Source organism: Pteropus medius, unplaced genomic scaffold, assembly GCF_902729225.1.
Source record: "Pteropus medius unplaced genomic scaffold, Ma_sr-lr_union100, whole genome shotgun sequence".
NCBI classification, from domain to species: domain Eukaryota; kingdom Metazoa; phylum Chordata; class Mammalia; order Chiroptera; family Pteropodidae; genus Pteropus; species Pteropus medius.
This window is the reverse complement of record NW_024349800.1, coordinates 41,554,626-41,577,383: the sequence shown is the minus strand read 5'-3', so window position 1 is coordinate 41,577,383 and position 22,758 is coordinate 41,554,626. Positions and strand designations below refer to the sequence as shown.

Below are 22,758 nucleotides of genomic sequence, written 5' to 3'. Positions count from 1 at the left end.
GTGTCATCTTTGTATTTTTCCCAGTACTTGACACAATGCCTTTTACATGGTATGTGCTTAATACATGAATTGAAAAGAACTGTATTTCCTATAATCCACAAAGGAAGCTAAAAGCTTAATTTTAGGCAGACTTCCTTTTTTCTTCCGCAATAGAGTAGACCCATTTTCCACTATCTGGGAGCTCAGATTCCTATCTGAAGAGCTCAAATGAATGTATAAGATCCAAAATGAGTGATGCAAAAGAGAAAGGGTAAAAATAAGGACTGGAGGAGTGTCACATTAGAGGCTTCTGAAGAGTGAATAATGTGTTGCTAATAAGTAGAAAGCACACATAGGCTCAAACGAAATGACAGAAAATGTTCAAGAATTGAAACTGATTCTTGGTTCTAGACAACTTCCTGAGGGCCAGCATATCAGTAAGATTGGGTTCATTGTATATGATGAAAAAAGCAAAATAATAGTGGCTTAAACAAGCTAGAAGATCATCTCTCTCTTATATTAAAAAACAAACAAACAAACAAACAACAACAGCAACAACAACAAAAAAAAAAACAAAGGAAGACAATCCAGAGCTGTTAGAGCAGGTCGTTGTGTGAGGGGCCCAGGTTCCTACTATCTTGCTCTTCTACCATCTTTAGTATATTACATCATAGCCCAAGGAGGTTGCTAGGATTCCACCTGTATCACTGGTGTTTGGCCAGTAGAAAGAAGAAGTGGGAAGAAAAAGATGTGTTCTCTCTTTTAAGGAGACTTCTCAGAGATTATTCATACTCTTTCTACTTATACTTCATGGGGAGAACCTAGCTGTGAAAGAGAAGAGAGAATGTAGTTTTTTAACTGGGTTACTAAAGAAAAAAGGGAGACTGGATACTGGGTAGCAGTGACGGGCAGAGTCAGTATCAAGCCTTACATTTCCTTCAGGACAAAGAACAGCATTATGCACAAAAAGAAATCTTTTAAGAAAAATTATCTGTAAAGTTAAGAGGAAAAAAAGAGCAAGCCAAGCTAGGAATAAACGTAGATTTGCTTAGGATAAAGGACAGGGGTCTTGACAAAATGACAAAGGTGACCGGGTAAGCCTCTGGTTGCCCCTACTGCCCACATCCTAACCCGTGGCCCCTAGCCATCATCTCCCTTAATCCTCACATTTGCACTGTAAGGTTACCATAATTATTACTATGCCAATCATATAGATCAAGAAACCAAAGCCAAGATTATGGAAAGAGGAAAAGCTAGAACATTGTATTGGAATTGGAAGTGTTGGGTTGAAATCTGAGGAGATATCAGAGTGAACTCATGAGTTCTAATATATATCAATAGCTAAATATATTCGAATAAATATAAATTTTGAAAAATGATTCAATGACATGGCCAAACTGCCCAAGAGGCTTCAGGTAATGAAAAATAAGTAAAACATATATAGCTGGCTTGGAACTTGCTGTACTATTCACAAAAACCAGATAAATCATAGAGTATTCTCCAAATGGATTTGTACCTTAATTTTGACTGTAGATCACCTCAATTAGCCCCTACAGAATAACTTATTACAATTCCATTTCACTTGTCACTGAAGTAGGTGGTTTCATTTAATGTGGGATACTTAGGAAAATCTCTAGATTTGTGGCTTTTATTATTTTAGGGTAAAATAAACTACTTTGACCTCTTCTGATTCAGCAAAGCCTCATAAGCCACATCAGAGTACACCAGCTATATTTTTAAATATACAGAAATTTCTTTTTATTAGTTGTCCCAAAGATACAAATACCAAGTGACTTAAAAGTTAAACGACTTAGAGAAACAAGAACTTTTACTTTTTACTTTGTATATTTTTAATTAGAAATTTTTAACAATGATTGTATATATAATAAAACTTTTGGTATATAAAATTATAGGAAAAAAAGGATAGTATAAATTACAAGGTACCTGTCATTATCAAAGAAATTTTTTTTTTTTTTTTTACAGAAACTCTAGAGAAATCAGGAAGACTTCATAAAACATGGTGTGATGTCTACTGGTGGAGACAGGCCATGAGGTGAGTGAAATTGCAAAGAACACATAAACTGAGGGTTTAGTTTAAACCACTGCACTTCCACTTAGTTTAAACCAGTACTTGTAGTTTACTCTTGAAGTGCAAGTATTATAAATTACTTTGAAGAATTTCATAGCCTTTCTGTTATAGGATTCTGTTATTAATTAGCAGTCAGGACTAACAGCTACTTTATAGACTAGCCATGTTATATCAGAGTTTTAGTGCATATATGAATGCATACTTACAGTATTGAAACAATGATTAACTATGTTTTAATTGAGTTCTATTTTAGATGTCTTTGGAGATTGCAAAAAAAAAAACCTTAAGAGCAACAATATTTATATTCAACTAATATTTACTGAGTCCTTACTTTATGTGAGTATATATGGACTCCTTTGGGAATCTGATGTAAGCTCTGAACCTTCTCCCCAGAAGAACATAAACCTACATAAAATTTTTCCTATGGACACCTTGAGAGTAAATGGACCCCTGCTCTTGTAGAAGATTTTTAAATTAATAATTTAACATAAATACTATAATAAAAGTGTGGACAAAATACTATGGCAGCACAGAAAAGCAAGGACCTAACTCTATCATGACATGTTGAGAAAGACAGGGAAGAGTGATACTTGCAAGGAATCTTGAAGGGCATAAGGAGTTTGACAGCTAGCCCAGGTTGGGAGAAGACAGCCCACTGAGGAACGTCATTTACAAAGCCCAGAGGCTAGAAAGAACAGGGAACCACAAGACTGTCTTTGTGAGAGGAGCCCAGTTTGTGTATGAGAGTGACCGAAGATGAGTTTACAGAGCTTGACTGAGGCCAGATCATGAAATAGAGGTCTTTTGTGTTAGGATGTTTGGACTTTAGGAGTCACTGAAAGATTTTGATCAAGATTTTCATAAGTAGGTGAGAAGTCAATAATTAATGGGCAACTAAATAAGTGATCATGGAAATAATAATTTGGATAATAGAATACTATATAAAAAGGAGACAAGGCTATTTAATTCAGATTTGTTGGGGAAATCATTGACAAAATAATATGCTATTAAAAAGATATGTTGCTAAAAATCAGATGTAATTCATTGGAAGGTCATTGCTTTTCCAAAAGAGATTGAGAAAATAAAGCTCTGAAACTGTCTTTGTGAGAAAAAACTCAAAATTCTGGCAGTACATCTGCTGCCTCAAGCAGTGCCCCATGAACAATCAAGCTAGTGTCAGTCACTCACAGTGTCTCACATCATTCACTCCTGGTGTCACAGTCCCACGTCCTCTGCTGTCCTCCAGTAACTACTCATGGGCCCTTTGACTTCCCAGTGACTCTTCCACCTGCAAAGAGTAGGAAAGAGAAAGGGTAAAATGGGTCAGGATCTCAATGTTTCTACACTGAGCTTGTGTTGCTTTTATAAGTATTTTTTTGCAATTTAGGTTTTAAAGTAATGTAGTTTAAAGCAAGGCTTACAAATAGCTGGTTCATTTCTATTTGGCCGTACTTAATTTAATACACCTAATACACCAATATTAGTCTCATCTACTTCTTGGCAGTAGCTTCATAATTGAGGCAAAACTACAAAGTCTGAAGGATATTTTACTTGATAATATTTTTCATATAAAATTTTACTTATTAGATGCTATAAAGGCTTTGAAGACTAAACTTGTACATATATTGTATATGCAATTTTGTATGTATGCTGTATTATAACATTTTTTTTTAATGTAAAGAAGAATTTGGTCTTTGCCAAAGGGTAGTGCTCCAAAATATTTTTCAATTTACATGTTTAGATAATGAACTTCTGTTAAAACGAAATTTACAATTTAGCTGAAATAGCACTGATTTTTTCTGCTTGCCTTTTTCTAGCTCATTAATTTAAAAGATGTGTCTCTTTGCTGTTAATATGAATAAAGTTTTGTGCTGTTTTCTTTTTTTCCCAGCTTTATTGAGGTATAACTGACATATAAAATTGTAAGATATTTAAAGTATGTAATGTGATGATTTGATATATACTGTGAAAGGATTCTGCTCCCCTAACATTGAGTTAATTAACACATTGATCACCTCACTTATTTATTTATTTTTTTGGTGAGAACATTTGAGTTCTACTCTCTTAACAAATTTTGATTATATAATACAGTCTTATCAACTATGGCCACCATGTTATCTACTAGCTCCTCAGACCTTATTTGTCTTATTACTGAAAGTCTGTACCCTTTTACCAATCTCTCTCTATTGTTTTCGTTAGGGAAAGAAATCATTAATCATAAACATCTTTTGGAATTTAATTAAATTCAACTTGTGTAGAGTGCGCACTGCAAAAGATTCTCAGAGTTTTCATGCCTGTAATTTCTAGCAGGTGGTACAAGAATGTAGTAGAGAAGGGATTAACTAATGATGACTTGGAAGATCAGGGCAGGCTTCATAGAGAAAGTGGTTGACTTGAGCCTTGAAGAATGAAAACTATTTCATTAGATAAAGATATTTGAGGCATACAGGAGGGGAGGAACAAATGTAGAGGAGTGTTTGATGAAGTGCACGAACTGTGATCATGTACACATCTATATCATACATATTAACTACTATAAAGTTTTAATTGAAATACTATAAAATACAGAAACATCAAATAAGTTCAAGTAGCCCAGTCTTTAGCTGTTACGAGTAGCAAAATCACATCAACTAATGTCTAACTGGCTATAGAGACACATTGGGAGTCCCACCTAGGCAGCCTCTCCGAGGTTCAGAAGAGTGGCCCCAGAGAATATGGTGAGGTAGCAATTTGCAGAGCTGGTGAGCTGCAGCTAGTGAGAAGGGGCTCCTGAGATATAAAATTAAGGTCCCACAAGCAGAGCTGGATCAAGAGACTTGAGGCAGGCTAAAAATTTGGTGCTCATTCAAATAAATGTTTTGATAATATAGTCCTGATAAATATAATCATCTCTCTCTCACTTTTACAGGGCTCTTTTAGTATCACTGATAGATTGGTGCATGTGCACCTCCTTACACCAGCTCTAACCCCATTTTCAGGCCTCACAGCTGGGCTGAGGCCTCTGCTGTGGATGTGAGTTCTTGACTCTGGCTCCTGCAGTGGTAACTTGTTCCCACACGGTGCTCACCTTTGAGTAAGGCACTTCAGGCCACAGAAACTGAAGAAATGGTCCCTATGCTTGAAGACCTTTGAATCTAGACCCCTTGGAGAATGGGGGTCTCTACTATACTTGCACAAGAAATTGGGACTCTGTAGTGAGCCATTTTATTATTTCCATCAAAACAGGAGCTCATAACTTAGTCACTTAACCTCTTGACCTAATTTTCCTTATTCGTAAAGTAACAAGATTTGGCTGGCTGATCTCTATGTAACCTTTCAATTCTGATTTTCTTTACCACTAAATGTTCACTCTTTAGTTTATACTGGAAGTATTTCTGATGGATGTGGTTTAATTTGGTTTGGTCTTTCCAAACTATGATAAAAAACTATAATATTGGTTCATTAATTTATTCAACACTTATTTATTTGGAACCTGTTCTGTGCTACCTTGATTTAGACCTAGGGGAGCACAGGCTGAATAAAAGTGTCCAAGCCCTCGGGAAGTGCAGGTGGTAGTCCAGGATGGGCAATGGAGATGGGCAATAAGCATATTGCATTGCCCTTTGTTGATAAATGCTGTGGAGAAAAATAAAATAATTTTTAAAAAGGCAGGCAGTGGAGGCTGGGTCCTGCTCTTATATGTATGGTCAGGGAAGGCCTTTTTAATAAGGTGATATTTAAGTGGAGACCAGAAGGCTTACAACTTTTTTATCTTTAATATATGATTGTTCAATATTGTGAATTTGAGACCTTGAAGTTGTCAAGAGATAGGAACAAAATGGGCCTGGTGGAAGTGCCTACAAGCTTGAATTTCAACCTAGCTTTTCTCCTTTACATCATTTGTGTCCCAAGATTTTTGCAAAGGAGCTTTTCTCACTTCTAAGATTCTGGACATTCTGACATTTTAATGATTTTTCGAATGTACTGAATCTACTTAATTTAATTTTTGCCAGTGGGCATTATGGCTATTAGTAGTAAATTTAAAAAGTTACAACTGAATTTACAGAATTTAAAGAAGTAGGGATTTGTTTTACATTTGAACTTTGCATCCAGATTTACAGTATTTCTTTCTTCAGCTTCATAAACGACAGGCTAGAGGAAGAAACCAAGTTAAAGAATGTGTGAGGAGGAGTTAAAGGCTCAGGCTGGAAATACTGCTTTCCAAGGGGTGGGTTTTGTTTTTGTTTTCTTTTTCTAGATTCATCTTGCATCTACTAGCTCATTCACTGCCTGACACCTAGTTTGTTTGGGAGACCAAGAGCAGGCCAGGAGCATGGATTCCCAAGCAGATGAGTGGCAGACGCTACAGACTGACGGCGGGTCCTCCAGATGTTAAAAGGAAAGAAGCGGGCAACGAGTGAGGTTTCTAAGGTGTATTCCAAAGTGGGTGAAGGAAGAAAAGGATTGACTCTCCCCCTAAATTCAAAACATAAGAATCTAATATACATAACAAGGACTAAACTACTGCAGGGCATCCTATTCTGTAACCCTGAGACTCTGAAAGTGCCCTATAGGGCTGAGATAGAGCATTAAACCTTGTTTCACGTTCCTAGCCTGGATTTCCTGTGGCCAAATTCCTCCTCTCTTAGTTTCTACATCCATGACTATTGATTACCAGCTTTTTAGGTGAAAGAACACTTTCACAGATATTCCAAGAAAGGAAGGATAATATCCTATTGAGCTAAAGGGGGACAGTTCCAGAGAGGAAAGGGCTTGAATTAGACTTTGGAGAATGAGTAGGGATTTGACAATTAGACTAGAGTGAGAAGGGAAGACCAGGCAACAGGGAAAGGGAGAGACAAGGTAGGGAATGCAAGTGGCGACTAAGACTCAGGAGGCTGGAGTATCTCCTACTTACAGGAAATAAGATTGCAGAGGAAGGCCAGGGACACTGTGGAGGACTTTGAGGCTTTTATTATATTTTATTAAGAAGAGAGCTATTCAAGTTTTTGAGCAGGAGCAAGAGATGGTCAAAGTGATATTTAAAGGAAAATCATCTAGTAGCAGTATAGAGGATTAGGTTGGTTAGGATGCTTTTACAACTTTTTAGGCACAAAGCAGTCAGGGTTGAACCAAAGAGATGACAATGAAAAGGGAAGGAGGACATTTAAGAAATTTTATAAACCAAGACTCAGAAGGCTTTCACTACTGGTGGATTGTAGGATGAGAGGACGATCATTCGTCTTGAGCCTGTGTCAACAATGGTGCTAGTGACAGACCTAGGGAAATCTGAAGGGGTTGCCTGGGTAGGCTAAAGATCCCTGATGTGATTTAAACAGGTCGAGTTTGAGGGGACCATGGAACAGCCAAGTGAAAATATGTATTAGAAAGAAATATAAGTGTTAGTAGGGATACGCATTTAGTAGAAAAAAAATCGGAACAACCAGTTTTGTTTCCTTCCCTCAAAATAAAGACTTGAACACTAAAAAGCAGCTAAAACTGTACAGTGGAAGAACAAGGGATTAGGGAATTGTGAACTGCTTTGCACAATTTCAGTTTGGGGTATAGTGTCTTCTTTTTATTTGTTTTGTTTTTTGTTTTTTAGATTGAACAAAAGGGCAGGGGACTGGACTACTTGGGAAGGGAGGTCATTGGTTGCTCAATCACCATGTCACTGAGTAATACTTGGAGATACCCTGTTCGATTTTAGCCTCAGCATTTTAGGGCTGCAAAGATGTTGAGAGCCTCCTCATACTAAAGATGAGAAAACAGAAGCCCAGAGAGGGTGCCTGGCTTTCCCACAGCCCCACAGTGAGTGAGAAGTCAGGGGCAGATTTCTCAGTCCGGTATTGTTCCCATTCCCCCACCTGCCAGTCAGCAGGTGCACTATCCTCCTAATTCTCTGGAAAACATTTTTACATAGTCCTATAGTGGGAAGCCTGATGAAAATGTTCACTGGCATTATCAGAAAGCAAAATTGATGGCCTATGAAAAGCTCTAAATACACAGCACCAAAGACAGGAAATGATGTGGGGCAGCATGTGTGTGCCCTGTTAGAGCAACTTGCCTTCAGGTAAAGGAACTGTTTTCTAGTGACATCAAAACAAGATGAAATGGGCATAATCTACAGAGAATGATTTCCTAGTAGTGTGCTTCAGCAGCCTGGAATAGATTTCCAGTGAGGTTGTTCAGTGTCATTCCATACACACTTTTAAAGGTTCTGTAGAACAGGACTACTATCTAATTATCTGGGATGGGAGAAATATGTAATTTAGTTTGGAGGCAGGAGGATGGAGTACTTCTTTTCTATATTTTATTTATTTATTCTTGTCCCAACTTGTTACAAAAAGGAAATTGAAATAGTGCAACAAAAGATATAGGAATCAGAATATAGCTTCTTAGCAAAAGCAGCCCCAATATGTTCTAGTCTCTTTATAGACTGTTTCTAGGCCTTTTCTCCTTGTGCCAGACTTACCAGATGTGCTAAGAAATTACTCATTGTTTGGGTTCAGTATGCCTCAGATCTAAGGAGGGCATGTATGAAATAGGCTGAAATTATAGAAGAAATAATAAACTAATGATGAATTTATATTTTTCATTGATCGATGTTGACTATATAAAAATGTTGACTATTTCTTATATCTAGCTTACTGTACTGTTAGACTCTAATAATAACTGGTTATAAATTATAAGTGCCCTTAGTGAGGATATGTGACAGTTGAGGAGAATGGCCAAGGCAGGCTTATGAAGAGTATGAGACGTGAACTGCCCCTTAAAGGTTGAGCAGGACCTTGCAGAGGGCAGAGGGTTTTAAGGCTGGGTGGCAGGGACTGGGATCCTCAGGTACAAATGCACATGGCCTGTAGGGAGACTAGTCCTATAGGGAGATGCTATAGTTTTACTGGCAAGAAGACACTGCCGACCCTAGCGTGAGCAGTAGGCTATTCTTCGAACTGAGGTTAGAGATTTGCAGGCTTTGTCTCATTCCTCCTGGAGTCTCTGTTCAGCAGGAGGTAGTGAGAAATTACGATCATTCTGAAGACTGGACTTTATTCTCCTTTCCAGCGTTTCTGAAAGTGCCAAAGGCAGATCCAAATTACCACTTAAATAAATGTCATTTTATCTGAACTATGAAAAAATACTCCCAGGAGAGACAGCAGTAACCTGGTTTCCCCTCTTACTTAAAAAAGGCTTTGGTGACTGATGATCTATTTCACAAGGTGCTACTAACTCAGCCTTGTGATTCCGATCTTGTGGGCTCTGCAACTGCCTCTGCTCTAGTGGTAGGAATACTTCCTGAGGACTAGTTAAGGTTTTACTATGTTAATATACCCTCTCTGCAAATCAGGGGCACGCCTAAGGCTGGAGGCAGCTGTCTCTGGAGCTCAGGGATCTTTTCTTTCACGATTCTCTCGGGAGCCACTCTTGCCCGTCATTGTCTTTCTTCTCCTCCAATCAGGACTCTCCTGGTGAAACAGTGATGGTCATTTGATTTTCTTTTGAAGTAGGTATTTACCTTGTATTGGGGCAATACTGTGCCTCTTGCACAGTGTCTCTGAGAGGCTCTTAACTTCCACTCAACAAATCCAGGGAGAGAACCTATTTGAAAGGCTGAGATTAAGATGAGTCAAACCAGGGTAAGAAAAGAGATAGAGCATATCTTCCTGACCAAACTCATAGCCATGAAGCATTCAGGATCACAAAATCAGGTTATGACACATTTATATGTGTGTGGATCAAAAAAAAATGAGTCAGAAGAGCCCCTGGAAGTACTAAGGTCTGAAACTTTTGATACATTTTGATGTCTTCGATGAGGCATTCATAAATTTAAAATTATCTCTAGCCATTGTGTTGTCCTGTGTGTGTGATAGCATGCTGGTGTTCTCTTTTTTTCTGATGGATGTTGACACATAGCAACTCAACCAAATTACTCTATCCTGACTGATACTATCGGGTAATCAAAAAGAATTAATGTGGCAGCGGAGTGGAGGTAGGAAGATCTCTCTTACTCCGCATGTTGACATAAAGAACCTCTGTGGCTCCTGCATTAAGGAGTTGCCCATCCTCTGCGCTTTGCCCTCTTCTCACTGGCTCTGAGCACTTTGAGTTTGTTGGCAACGGTGGCACATCAGTTATCATTAGATTTGGTGCGGAACCATTTGTGAGGAAATCCCGTTCTCTCTTTGTATTCAAGCCCAGTGGTGGGCACAAGGGACATATTTCTGCTAGAGAAACTTTGCTTGATAGAATAAAATAGGATTTTTTTTTTTTCCTAACAAAAATCACCTCAAAGCTAAACTATTTCTATATTTATCTCTAGCTCTTTTTGGCTCATGCAAAACATGTGTGGTCAAAAGCATGTTCTCTTGTCGTTTATCGGATGACAATTCAATTCACTTCCACAAATATTTGTTGAGCACATGCACAGAATGGAGCTAGGAGCTGGGGATATGGAGATGAATAAAACATCTGCTCTGCTCCCGAGTGGCTCACAGTCTAGTGAGGAAACTAGCACTCTGGCAGTTAACTAAGGATGTGATGATGGCCTTATAATTTGGCCAAAGCCACCCTGTTTCTAGCAACACTTACATTTGAGAAAAGGTCAAAGGAGAGACTGATCTGAGGACTAATGACCATTTTCAGAATAAGACTACTTATTGTTTGAGATGTCGGATAGCACCTACCTTTTTTCATTTTTTAATTTATTGCCTTTGTCACTTAATTTATTGCCTTTGCTATGTATTCAAGGATGATTTGATAATATATTTATTTGGAAGTGAGTATAAAAAGTAACATTACCATTAAGGTACCCTCCTTTTAAACACTTGCATACCTACATATTGTTAAATTTGTCTTATCTCCTTATCATTTTGCTCCTAAGGGTCACACTGTGCTCTTTGTTTTCTTGCATTATGTTGATTAATGAATTATATTAATAGATTATAAATATCAAACTATTTTTATATTCTAGAACAGACTCTACTTGTCATAGTGTTGTATTTTTATTTGTGATATTTTATTTAGAATATTTCTATATTTATTGAGGTTATCTTAGAGTAGATTTGGTATCAGCCTCATAGAATGGGTTTAGTGGACTTTACATATACCCTATTCTCTGGTATGGATTAAATAGCAACACAGTCACTGTTATTTATAGAAACTTCCTATTTTAACATCCTGGGTTATTTCTTATTTTGTGAGTAGATATTTGACACCCCTCTTTCAATATTTTGTATAGATTATTATCCCAGTCAACTTCCCAGAGTTCAGCAATTTATGTTTTCCTAGAAAATTGTCCACTTCATCGGTCTTTAAAAATTATTGCTAATAAGGTGCACATAGAATTTAAAAAATTATATTTCATAGTCTGTGAATCAATGGTTAGATCCCTCTTTTTTGTCCTATTTTGTATTCTTTCTCTTTCTCTCAATCTCCCTGTCTCATCAGACTTGACAGAAGTTTTCTTATTTTATCAATACACTTAATGTTTTTTCAAATGGTTATTGGAGCCCATGTAGGAGTTGATATATTTGAAAGGCTGAAAATAATGACAATAAAATTGGTTCTTTATGTAATAGTGCTTTGGAATCCTGAGATATGAAGCAGTTTATTTAAAGAAATACAAAAATAGAAAAAATAATGGTCTCTCTTAGAGTACTTCCTATGTAACTTTGGATGAATAATTATTCAAACTACAGTTTTGTTCTGTAGAAAATAGATGGTAACATGTGCCCTGCCTACTGCACAGCGTAGCTGCAACGATTAGGTGAGGTAATGTATATGTGAATGCTTTGAAAACTATAACACATATATAAATAAGGTCATGAAATGTCATATTTTATAAAATATATGTTGCTTTTAGGTTATATAGAAAAAAACCTTTCGTAACTTTTTAAAAGCATTTTTCTATATCACAAAGATCATATAGAATCTCTTCTCTGAAAACGTTTGCAGGATTTGTCCTGATGAATTACTTTAGTTTCAGGGGAAAATATTTCCTCCTCACCCTCCCCCCAACATTAAAAGTTCTCATTCCACTAAATTAATAATGTGCACTAAAGACCCATTCAATAAAGGACACTAAAATGGAAATTAACTCAAGTCTGCTTTCAATTAATTTTTATTCCCCAAAGTGCCAGACTTTCCTTTTCTGTCACGGCAGTAATTGGAAAATAATAGACAATCCTAAGTTTTTGTGGTCTTATGCGTGTATGTGTGTATGGGGTATATATTCTAGGTCAATCTTGGGGAGGGTCAGGAAATTTTTCAGTATTCTTTAGGCTTCTATTAATATTATTAACTTTATTATTTGTATTAATTTTATAAAATTCTGGCCATAACTTTTTAGGTTAATGTTTCTTATTTCTCTATTGCAATAATTTTAGAAGCAGAAACTGATTTTGAAAGGAAATCCTCACCCCAAAACTGTAGTATGTTAATTAAACGACAACGGAGACAATCTGGTTGAAGGGGATGGGAGGGGCACCCAGAACCCCACCAGCTCGGTGGCCTTCTCTTTGCTCCCAAAGCAGGGTCAAAAAAGCAAGAGGGCTTCAAAGAGTACAGACTGAAAACCATTGTTCCATGTAACGATCAGGCATAGTTCATAGACTGAGCTTTTTCTAAAAATGTAACAGTATTTTCCCAACAGTCTAACAAGGCCCAGATGGGTGTTTTTAGAGGTTAGCACTGCTATTGTAGAGATGGAAAGAAAGAAGGGTTGGGGAGGAGTAGAAGCCATGTTAACTTGGTGAGAAGAATATGGCAGCATCTGATGGTTATTTATTCAAAGGCAGGCAATGAATCAAGGACAATGAACAAAGGAAAGAATTACTGGGCTCAGAGAGTGAGGGTTTCCCATAGAAAATGAAAAGCAGACTCCAAGTAAGATCTCGTAGAGAACTTCGTAATGTAGTGAGGCTTTTTCCACAAAGTCATACTATGTTTCCTTGTAATCCTGTTGTTATTCTCCCTTTTAAAATGTACCTGTCAATATATATCACTCATTAATATGATCATACTCTTCAAACAAGTAATTCTCTTTTAGAAACCTAGCCTAAGGAAAAAAATATCTTAAATATGAGGGGGAAAAGCTATATTCATTTTTATATTAATTTGTTGTAGTGAAAAACAGAAAACTATCCTAATATTCGATAATTAAGGAAGAAAAAGAAAACAATGACAAGTTTCCTCAACTATTTTTTAGTAATTAAATATAATGATTGTGAAACTATTTACAGAAAGTCAGGAGTGATAAACATATCAGTTCTAAAATCACAGAGACCAGAGTTCCGATTTTGATCCCTCTGCCATTTCTTATCTGTGATCCGGGGCATATTATTACCTCACTTTCCCAAGCCTCAATATTCTCATCTATAAAATGAGTGTAAGATACATACTAAAGAGGATCAATACAAGGATTCTATTAAATGTGACAATATAAATAAAATGCTTGACACATGGCAGCTGTTCAATAAATGTTAATTCTCTCTGCACCATTTCTCATATAAGCATATGGAGAAATGCTTATGCTCTATTAACAGATTTGTTGACAAACTTAAGAAAATACATGGTTTCCTAGGAAAATATAAATGACAAAATTAATTAGAAAAGTTGAGTAGACCTTTGAAGAAATTGAAAAGGATTTAAAGATCAGTCTACCTTTTATAAAAGATATCAGGAGAAAATGTTTTCATGCTATGTTCTATTATCTGTTAAAAAAAAGATAATTCCAATTTAATTGAAAATTGTTTAGATTATAGAAAAAGATAAAAAATTTCTCATTTTTAAAGGTGCTTGCATAGCCTTAATGCCCCATAAACAAAATAAAAACAATAAAGCCACCATAGATCAAAATCACTCATGAATATGATGCAAAACTGTCTAAATATTAAGAAATAGAATCCAGCAGTGTATCAAAAGAACTATATCCTATAACCAAGAAAATATGCCAGGAATATAAAGTTGATTCAACATCAGGAAATCAGTATAACTCATTACAAAAATAAATTAAAGCAATTCTATCAATAGCTACTAAAAGGGTTAATAAAATACAGTATCAATTTCTAATAAGAAATTTTAGTAAAATAGAACAAAAAAGAAATTACTTAAGTATTATATAGATTGTTTACCAAAGATATCAAATATCATTCTAAACATTAAAATTAGAAAATGGATAATGATATCCACTGTCATCATTACTAGAAAACATTATTCTGAAAGCTCTAACAAAAACAGTAAGATAGGACAATAAAATAACCACTATAAATATTTGAAAACAAGAATAAAAATCACCTAGAAAACTAAAAAAAATTACTTATTTTAAAAATCTTCCATAATTAGCAAAGGAATTAGTAAGATGGCTGAATAAAAAAATAAATATACGAAAATAAAGAATACAAAACCAGTTAGAAATGAAAATGAAAAAAATGCCCACTCACAATAGCAATAAAAACAATAAAATACTTAAGAATAAATTTCACAGGAAAAGTACAGGATTTTAAAGAAGAAAACCATAATATCTGATCCAGACAAATAGAAAAAACTATATGCTCTTAAATGATATGGTTCAATGTGAGAAAAAGGTCAATTCTCCCAAATTAATATATAAATCTAATGCAATTCCAATGAGAATCCCAGTTTTTTTATAATGAGTAAAATGATCTTGGAGTTCATTTATTCACATGGAAAAATAAATGTCAAGTAAAGCAAATTATAAAAAAGAAGAATAGACTTGCCTTATCAATAGTTTTAAAACACTGAAGAACATTTATGATTTTTGGTCTTGGAATAGGGATAAATCAGAATGGAATAGGGGGCCCATAATAGATCTCAGTGTATACAGGAATTTAATATACAGACATTTTTTTTATTACTTTTCAAAAATGATTTTTAAAAGTTAAATATGCTCATTACAAAAAATTTAAGAAATTCAAATAGGCAAAAAGAACCCCTCTCCCCAGGCCCGCCCCCCCAAAACCCACCACACAATATTGCTCCTCAGAACTGAATGCTTGTGTTCTCCCTTACCCCTAGTTCATGACAAAAATGATATTGCAATCCCATGAAGGAAAAGGATGACTTACATAATAATTAGAGCAGGTGTAAGTGGCTAGACACCTAGAAGGTAAGGAAATTGAATACTCCCTTGTCTCAATGGAAAACAAATTCCAGATGAAATTAAACACTTAAAAAAAAAATAAAAACATTAGGAGAAAATTTAGGAAAACATATATTAAAATCTTGGGGCCTGCAGAGAGCTTTTAAACCAACACAAGAAACATAGAAGCAATGAAAAAGATCAACTTGACTTTATAAATTTGAAAATGTTACAACAGCAAAAGTGACCACAAAGTCGAAAGAAAAAAAGATGGAAAATATTTAAAATTCATATAACAAAGATTTAATCTCTATTATATAACAGCTCTTATTAATTGATAAGGAAAAGGCAGAAGACTCAATAGAAAAATATGCAAAGCAGAGGAAAAATCACAGAAGAGCAAATATAAATGTCCAGTAAGTATATATACCCATGCTCACTACACTGGCAATCATCATAAGTAACTATGAACTATCACTTGTCACTCCTCTGACTGGTAGAACTAAAAAGTATTAACATCCACTATTGGCAGGAGGTAAGGTACTCATGCAATATTCCTTTGCGCAGTGGCAGTATCATAGCCAATGAGGTTTATCCAAGGCATGATTATTGCTAATCAATCACATTTCTTAGTTGCAAGCAACAGTAAACAACTCTGGCTGATTTCAGCAGCAAGGATACTTGTTGAAAGGATATGGGCAGCTCATAGAATTTCTGGGAGACTGGTGAACGAAATTTGAGATTATGTGGCCAGCAACAATACTCCAAATTATATTTGTTCTGGTGGGGGAAGCACCGAAAACAGCAGTTTGAGTTACCTAACCTATCTGTACCAGATCAAAGTCACCACCACTATCCTTGCTGCCACTGCTGTCTTAGGAAAGTTTTTTTATTTCTTGGAAAATAAAAAGTATACCAAGTATATGTGTCTTAGGAAATCCTTCTGCTACTGCCGGTATCATCTGGAGTGGGTATACCTAAGTGGCATATCATAGGTCATGTGTCCATCATGACTTAGCTGCAAGAGAAGCTAGGAGAACCTGGTATTCCAGCCTCTCTAGTGGGAGGCATCCAATCAAGCCTCATGAAGTGGGGGATTCCAACCTTATGGGTAAAAATTCTAGATGGCAAAAGAAGGCCAATGTTCACAACACTGATGGTTTTTGTTTCTTTGTTGGACTGCATGCTGAACTTGCAGCTTCATGTCCAGTGGTCACTACAGCCAGGCCACATTTGATAAGTATCTCCTGGTATTAAGGAGTCTACCAGATGCTGAGAGTGTGGACAAGGCCATCAAGAAACTTACTGTTTAATGAAATAAAAACAGATGTATTGGCCTTTATACATGCCTAAGATTTTTCTCCTTAAGAGAATTTCTCTAAACTATAACCTGCTAATAAAATCAATGCATCTAAATTAATTGATTTGATCCAAAAAAGAATGTACCATATTAAAAACTAGTATAATTTTAACTAATGATTTTCATACTTATTCATAAAACATTTACCTTTGTTTTAAGCTAAATATTTGCTCAACTTAGTATTTTCACTTTTCTGAAATTATATAAACCTGAAGTTGCCTCTTATAGCTGAGTTCATTTCGATATTTTGTTAACACACAAAGTGAGTCAAGTTACTGCTCAAGTTTTACTTGCTATCTTTTATTCTTGATTTCAATTGACAGGTCCAGGGAAGAGGGGGTGGCCTGATCCAGGGACAATGAAGATGCAATGTTGAAGAATAAGCTGGAGGGAGAGAAGCAACAGGCACCATGGAAAAAACCAAAACAAAGCAAGGTTAGATTTTTTTCTATGTCTTGCTTTAGGGCTCAGGATTTAAGAAATGTAGGTTGTAGTTTTGTCTTGCCATTGTCTCAAAGCATGATAATATGTTAACTTGACTATTCTCATTTCCTCATGACAATATAATGACCGTGAAGAGCACAGACTCGGTGCTGGAGAAATAGGAAATTATATATATAAATAAAATTTGGTCTGAGTAGTTATCTTATTTTTCTTAGTAATAACTTTAGAACTGCCTTAAAACAATCTGCTCAATAAAGCTAAAATACAGATTCAGCTAATAGACATCCAACACTTTCTAGGCTAGCCTAGACAGAAGGGCTTTCTCTTTTAAACTTTACCATATAGACTCGACCATATAGAAGTGGGTTTCTGTTAGCAGCTCTAATTTACAGATGAGAAATAGTCATTGAGAAGTCAGGCTGCAACCACAAAGTGTCAAAGTTCAGTCTGAGAGCCTGGTCTCTATCTACAGGTTCTAGTTTTTGCCGTGATACCAGGCTGTTGGGACACAGCATAAAATTCAAGTTTGCATAGGGAGTTCTGGTGATTTCAAACCATCTAGATTTTAGAGGGACCGCCCTCTGTGTGTAGAAGCCCTGGGCTTACTATTCATGAACTTAACATGCTGAGGCAGGTTCCTCTAAGGAAGGAGTTATATCAGTCATATATGGTTTGGTCATTAGATGTGATTATAAAATCACCTATACCAGTTTTTGTTCTGTTCTTGTTGAACTACTAGTTTCTTGTCCTGCAGGCACAGATTTAGAATCGTTTAAGTGCCCTTATTCCCTGCATGTGTCTGAAGAAGATAGGGACAGAATGAATCATGATGATTGAGAAAGCTCTTTCTCCCTACAGGAGAGAATGAACACATGCCAATGAATAATCCTTCCACACAGATTTACCAGGTAAGGACAAGTAGATTGTTTTGAACGGTTCTATGTGTAATAGTAATGACTGTCTTATATGTATAAAACTTTTAGTGCTCACAAATGCTTTCACATCTATTATTATATTTGTTCACTTAACAAGTTCATTGTATTTGAGATAGGCAAGGCAGAAGGCACCATTTCCATTGCACTTTTGAGGAAACCAACTATTGCAGGACAAATTACCCAGTTTATAAAATATAGCACTCCCATATTAACTCTGCTTTTCTTGCCTATAGCCATCATCACTATGGCCATTACACTGTGCAATAACATTTCCATCAGAGAGAAAGAGAGAGTAAGGTCTATTTTTCTTAGTTTCCTATTTTAGCAGGGAACTGAGAATTGAAAAGGGTTAGCATTATAAATGTTCAAATATGGTGGTAGAAAAAAAACTGCAAGTGCCTTTAAACAATGGAAATAATTGAATTTACAAGGAAGATAAAAGTTCTGGAAAACATTTTGTCATATGTTTGCCATGAGGGTCTCGTCAGGCTGCTTTGGCTCTCGAAACAGTATTTATTTAGCTTCTATCTTCCAACTGTAAATTTAAAGTAAATTTATGTTCTTAAAAATTATGGAAATTTATTCGGACATAATCTGTGATGTAAAAGCAGCTTGGGCTAGGGAAATCCATAATCCTTTCCAGAGTTAAGATGATGTTATCTGGAATACTTGAGACAGAATAAAGAATTGACAGGGCTTGGTGGGCATTGAAAGGAAAGGTAATTTCAAAATTGGCTCTAAGGTGTTAAGCCCTGGCAACTGGAAAAAAGAGTGGTCTCCCAAGAGGTAGAGGAATTCAGAAGAGCAGACAGTTTTGTGGAAATGTTTTTTAGATTTGTTGAGTTCGAGTGATGGTAAAGTGAATATAATAGTTTCCAGAAATCTCATGAAAAAGATCGTTGGTGTGGACCCAATTAGGGCAAGCCAGCATAGGATTATGTAAACATTTTTAATCATGTTGCTCCAAAACCCAGACTGGCAACGAGAGAGGGTGGAGGAAACAGCCTTATTTCAACTTGATGCCTATTTATTGAACAGTTACTATAAGCAAAGTCTACTGTGTTGTCTAATGGGAAATGAAACACATTCTCGTTGATTTTTAAGTGTCCTGGTAAGCACATACAATAAATAGCTCATACAAAGAGGGCTATTGGAAGGATTACAAAAGAAGCATTGATAAAATTCTGTGGGATACAGGAGAAGGATGAATTAATATTGACTGAAGGATTTGCACCAGGCTTTTAAGGACAAGTTGATCATTTGGTAAGTGGATATGGGGAAGGGTATTATAGGAAGAGGGTCTAGGTTAAATAAAAGCCTGGAAACATGAGAGAGTCTTCTCAGTGATGATTTGATGCCTCACTTGTCTAAGACCTCCAAATGCCTTCCCTCCCCTATGTTAACGTCTGGCCTGTGTATAGCATTTAAATGAGTGTGAGTATCTCTTTAAATTCAGGTATGATTTAAAGTCTATTATAATCTTATGTAGGTCACTCCCTGAATGTTGGCTAAATATAGCTGCAATGGGGGTGGCCTCATTCTCTTATTGTATCACAAATCCAAGTACATCTGTTCACAGTGGAACAAATGAAGCAGTGGAAGTGAAGTTGGTCTATATGACCTCTGAGATGCTGTGATTATAACCCCATCCTTGCTTTAAAAGAACACTTTCTAAGCCCCAGTTTGTTTACTCCAAGCAACATTTAACCAAGCGAAGATGGAGAAGTAAAGAAAGAAGAAGAGGAAGAAAAAAAGGAGGGAAGCAGGGAGAGATAAACTATAATAGAATACAATCTACACTATAAAGGGAGAGCAAAATATGAAATTTGAAGCAAAACATGTCATTTTGGCTACTCTCCATCTCCTTATTTATTTTCGTGATAGACTCCCACTCCTACCTGGCATTACAGTAAATATTAACTTGTTTGTTTATATTTTTATTGTCTGTCTCTTTCTCTAGAATGTAAGCTCCAAGGGCAGGGATTTAGTTATTTTGCTCTCTAATGTATTCTCAGCATGAAGTACAATACCTGGAATATGAAAAATATTCAATAAATATTAGTTGAATAAATGAATGACTATCTGCAAGGTGTGTATATTGCTTTAAGCCAAGAGGTTTTGATGCAATCATTTGGTCTGCCAAATGGTGTTTGGAAATTGTCTGGTTCTTTGGGAGAAAAAGAATAGACCCTCACTTCATATCCTAATAAAAATAAACTCTAAAGTGGATTAAAGCGTTAAATAAAACCATAAAAGTTTAGAATCGGTGAATATTTTGGATGTGAAATGTCTAAGTAAAAAAACACTGGAAGAAATTACAATGGAAAGAATTGGAGAGTTCATCCACATCACAATCAAAAAATTTACAAACATAAATATATTTTCAACAAATTCAAAGGCAGATAACAAAACTGAAAAAATCCTCACAAAGAGATTGCAAAGGTAAATCGATAAAACAGGAAACTCCTGAGACTGCAGTAGAATATGGGCAAAGAACACAAAAAAAGTTACCAAGGTAAAATTAAGGATGACTAATAAATAGAAGAAAATCTTTAGCTTAAAAAAAAAGATTAATTTAAAACAAGGAGTATTATTTTTTGACTATCTAATTAGCAAGTAATAAAATATTTAAAAATATTTAATTTTGATGAGTGTGTATAAATTGGTAGAACCTTTTATGAAAATTATTAGTTAAAATGTACTAAAAGTGTTAAAATGTTCATGCCCCCAATTGGCTCCCTGTTCTTTGGATGGACTTGACCTCTTTAATAAGAGTAAGATATAGTGACCCATATAGGTCACAGAAGCCAACGGGAGAATGACACTACCATCTCCCAGTTCATTCCAGGTAGAATTACTGCCAGATTAGGTGATCAGTGTGCATACACTGACTGCTCTTTAGTTCAGTATATTTTCTGTTATTTGAACACAAGTCTATTTTCTATTTTCCACTCATCCTTTGTCCACTGTATTTAGCCCTATCAAAGTCCACTCCACTCTCTTTTTCAGAGTCAGATTATGCTGCTTCACTTTCGATTATTTCATTTTGCCTGTAGATTTTAAAATTATAATTTCATTAACCTGAGTAGTATATGTAGGGGGGTCTCACAAATATACAGCATATGTGACAACTACACAATTTAGTCCTAGCTCAACCTTCACACTAATGATTTGAATCCAACCTTGTTTTTGGCTGACTTAGAGCCTTAGGAATGTAAACACTGCGGCTTCCTCCATGTATGTTACTTATGTTTCATATATCTTGTTCAAGACACGTTTTTCTAGGTACACTAATTTAGGACATTACACATCACACATTATGTGTCCAAGAATATACAAGCATATTATTATAACTTTCCAAACCTTCTGATCAAATACATTTTGTATACATATTTATTAATTAATTGAACATATTATTTCTTTCTAATACAGTAGATTTCCCTTTGAGCCAAATATTACCTAACATCCTTTGACTCACAATAATGTCATATTTAGGAATTTATTCTAAGGAAATAATCTGAAATACATACAAAGCTTTAAGTGAAAAGTATATGTCAGTATAATTTATAATATTGAAAAATTACATAAATTTCCAACAAGAGTGAATAGGTAGCTAAATTCTAGCATACCCATAGGATGGAATATTATGTAGTCATTAAATGTTGAAACTTAGAAAAAATTTGAAAGATATGGGAAAAGGCTTATAAGAATGTTAGGCAAAAAAAGGGGGCTGGCAGAATCAAAATATATTTGTAGTGTGATTTCAATCATATAACTATCTGCATTTATATGCACAGAACAAAACAGAAGGAAATATGCCTAAACATTAATGGTTATTTTAAAGTAATGAGATCTGGGTTGATTCTTTTTTTTCCCTTCTCTTTTTCTCTGTAATGAAAATAATTTAAGAAAATGCGTGATGTGCCAAAAGGACCTCTATTTGAAAAACTATGGGAACCAGTCCTACAGTAATAGGTTTCATTATTAAAACTGCTATTGAAAATTTCCTAGGATTTGTAAGTCCTATTTAAGCCTCAGTCTCTTTTTACCATTGAAGGATGTCTTATAACAGTAGAGAAATTAACTAAGAAATCTCCTAAGCATTGGAGAATCAATCAATAAGATCAATTTCCAGCACACCAGGCTTCATATCAGCTTCAATAGTGCCCTGTAGGAATGCCTTTGAGGGTTGGGTCAACTTCTGAAGGGAGTGTAGAGAAGTAAATTTGGGAAATTTACTCTTGACTGTTCAAATGACTTGCTCCCCACGTTGTGTTTTAAATTATTGCATTTCTGGAGATTAATAAAGAGGCCTAAAATTAGGGAGATGGAAGCTGGCAGAAAGACCATATTTCTTCTGTAGCAATCCTGGTGAAGGAGGAAGCCAAAATGATCATCCTTGCCATCATGTGCTTCTTCAAAACACCTGGGCTTTTGCTCTTACAGAGCATTTAGTCAGGTGTTGTAGGAATCTGGCATGTCTTGTGGAGGTTTCTCAGATATTGACATTCATAAATTTGCAGAATTCTCAAGGCACAGGCCCCTGAATGTGCCTCACTGTAGCTTTCTGACTTTAATAATGGGACAGAAAAGGACACGTTTTTGTAAAAAACAAGTTGGAACAACGTGCATACTTTATGAAAATTTAGCTTGAGGTATCTTTGGTTGAAAAAAATTGGAAGATGTTGACTAAGATTCATCTTAAGAAGAGTTAAGAAGCCAAGAAGGTAAAGAAAATTGAGAAACAGAAATTAGCAGGAAATAGAAAGAATTCGGACTCTTCTCCCCTATTTCTTTAAGCCTAAGATGCCCTCTGTGGTACCCTAGGCTTCGAAGTACAAGTCTTCCCTGAACCTGCCTCCAGTGGGAGCCC

General features: G+C 35.7%; 1 protein-coding gene and 1 pseudogene across 1 annotated transcript in view; both read left to right on the top strand.

Moving 5' to 3' along the window:
• ARHGEF33 (Rho guanine nucleotide exchange factor 33) overlaps positions 1 to 22,758 on the top strand; it is a 58,735-nt gene that overhangs the window by 3,456 nt on the left and 32,521 nt on the right. The window contains 3 exon segments of the mRNA XM_039887365.1: positions 1,963 to 2,032; positions 16,830 to 16,941; positions 17,809 to 17,858. Of these exon segments, the coding sequence (XP_039743299.1) occupies positions 16,917 to 16,941; positions 17,809 to 17,858 (75 nt within the window). The 5' untranslated portion in view covers positions 1,963 to 2,032; positions 16,830 to 16,916.
• LOC120622177 (uncharacterized) lies at positions 15,702 to 15,861 on the top strand (annotated as a pseudogene).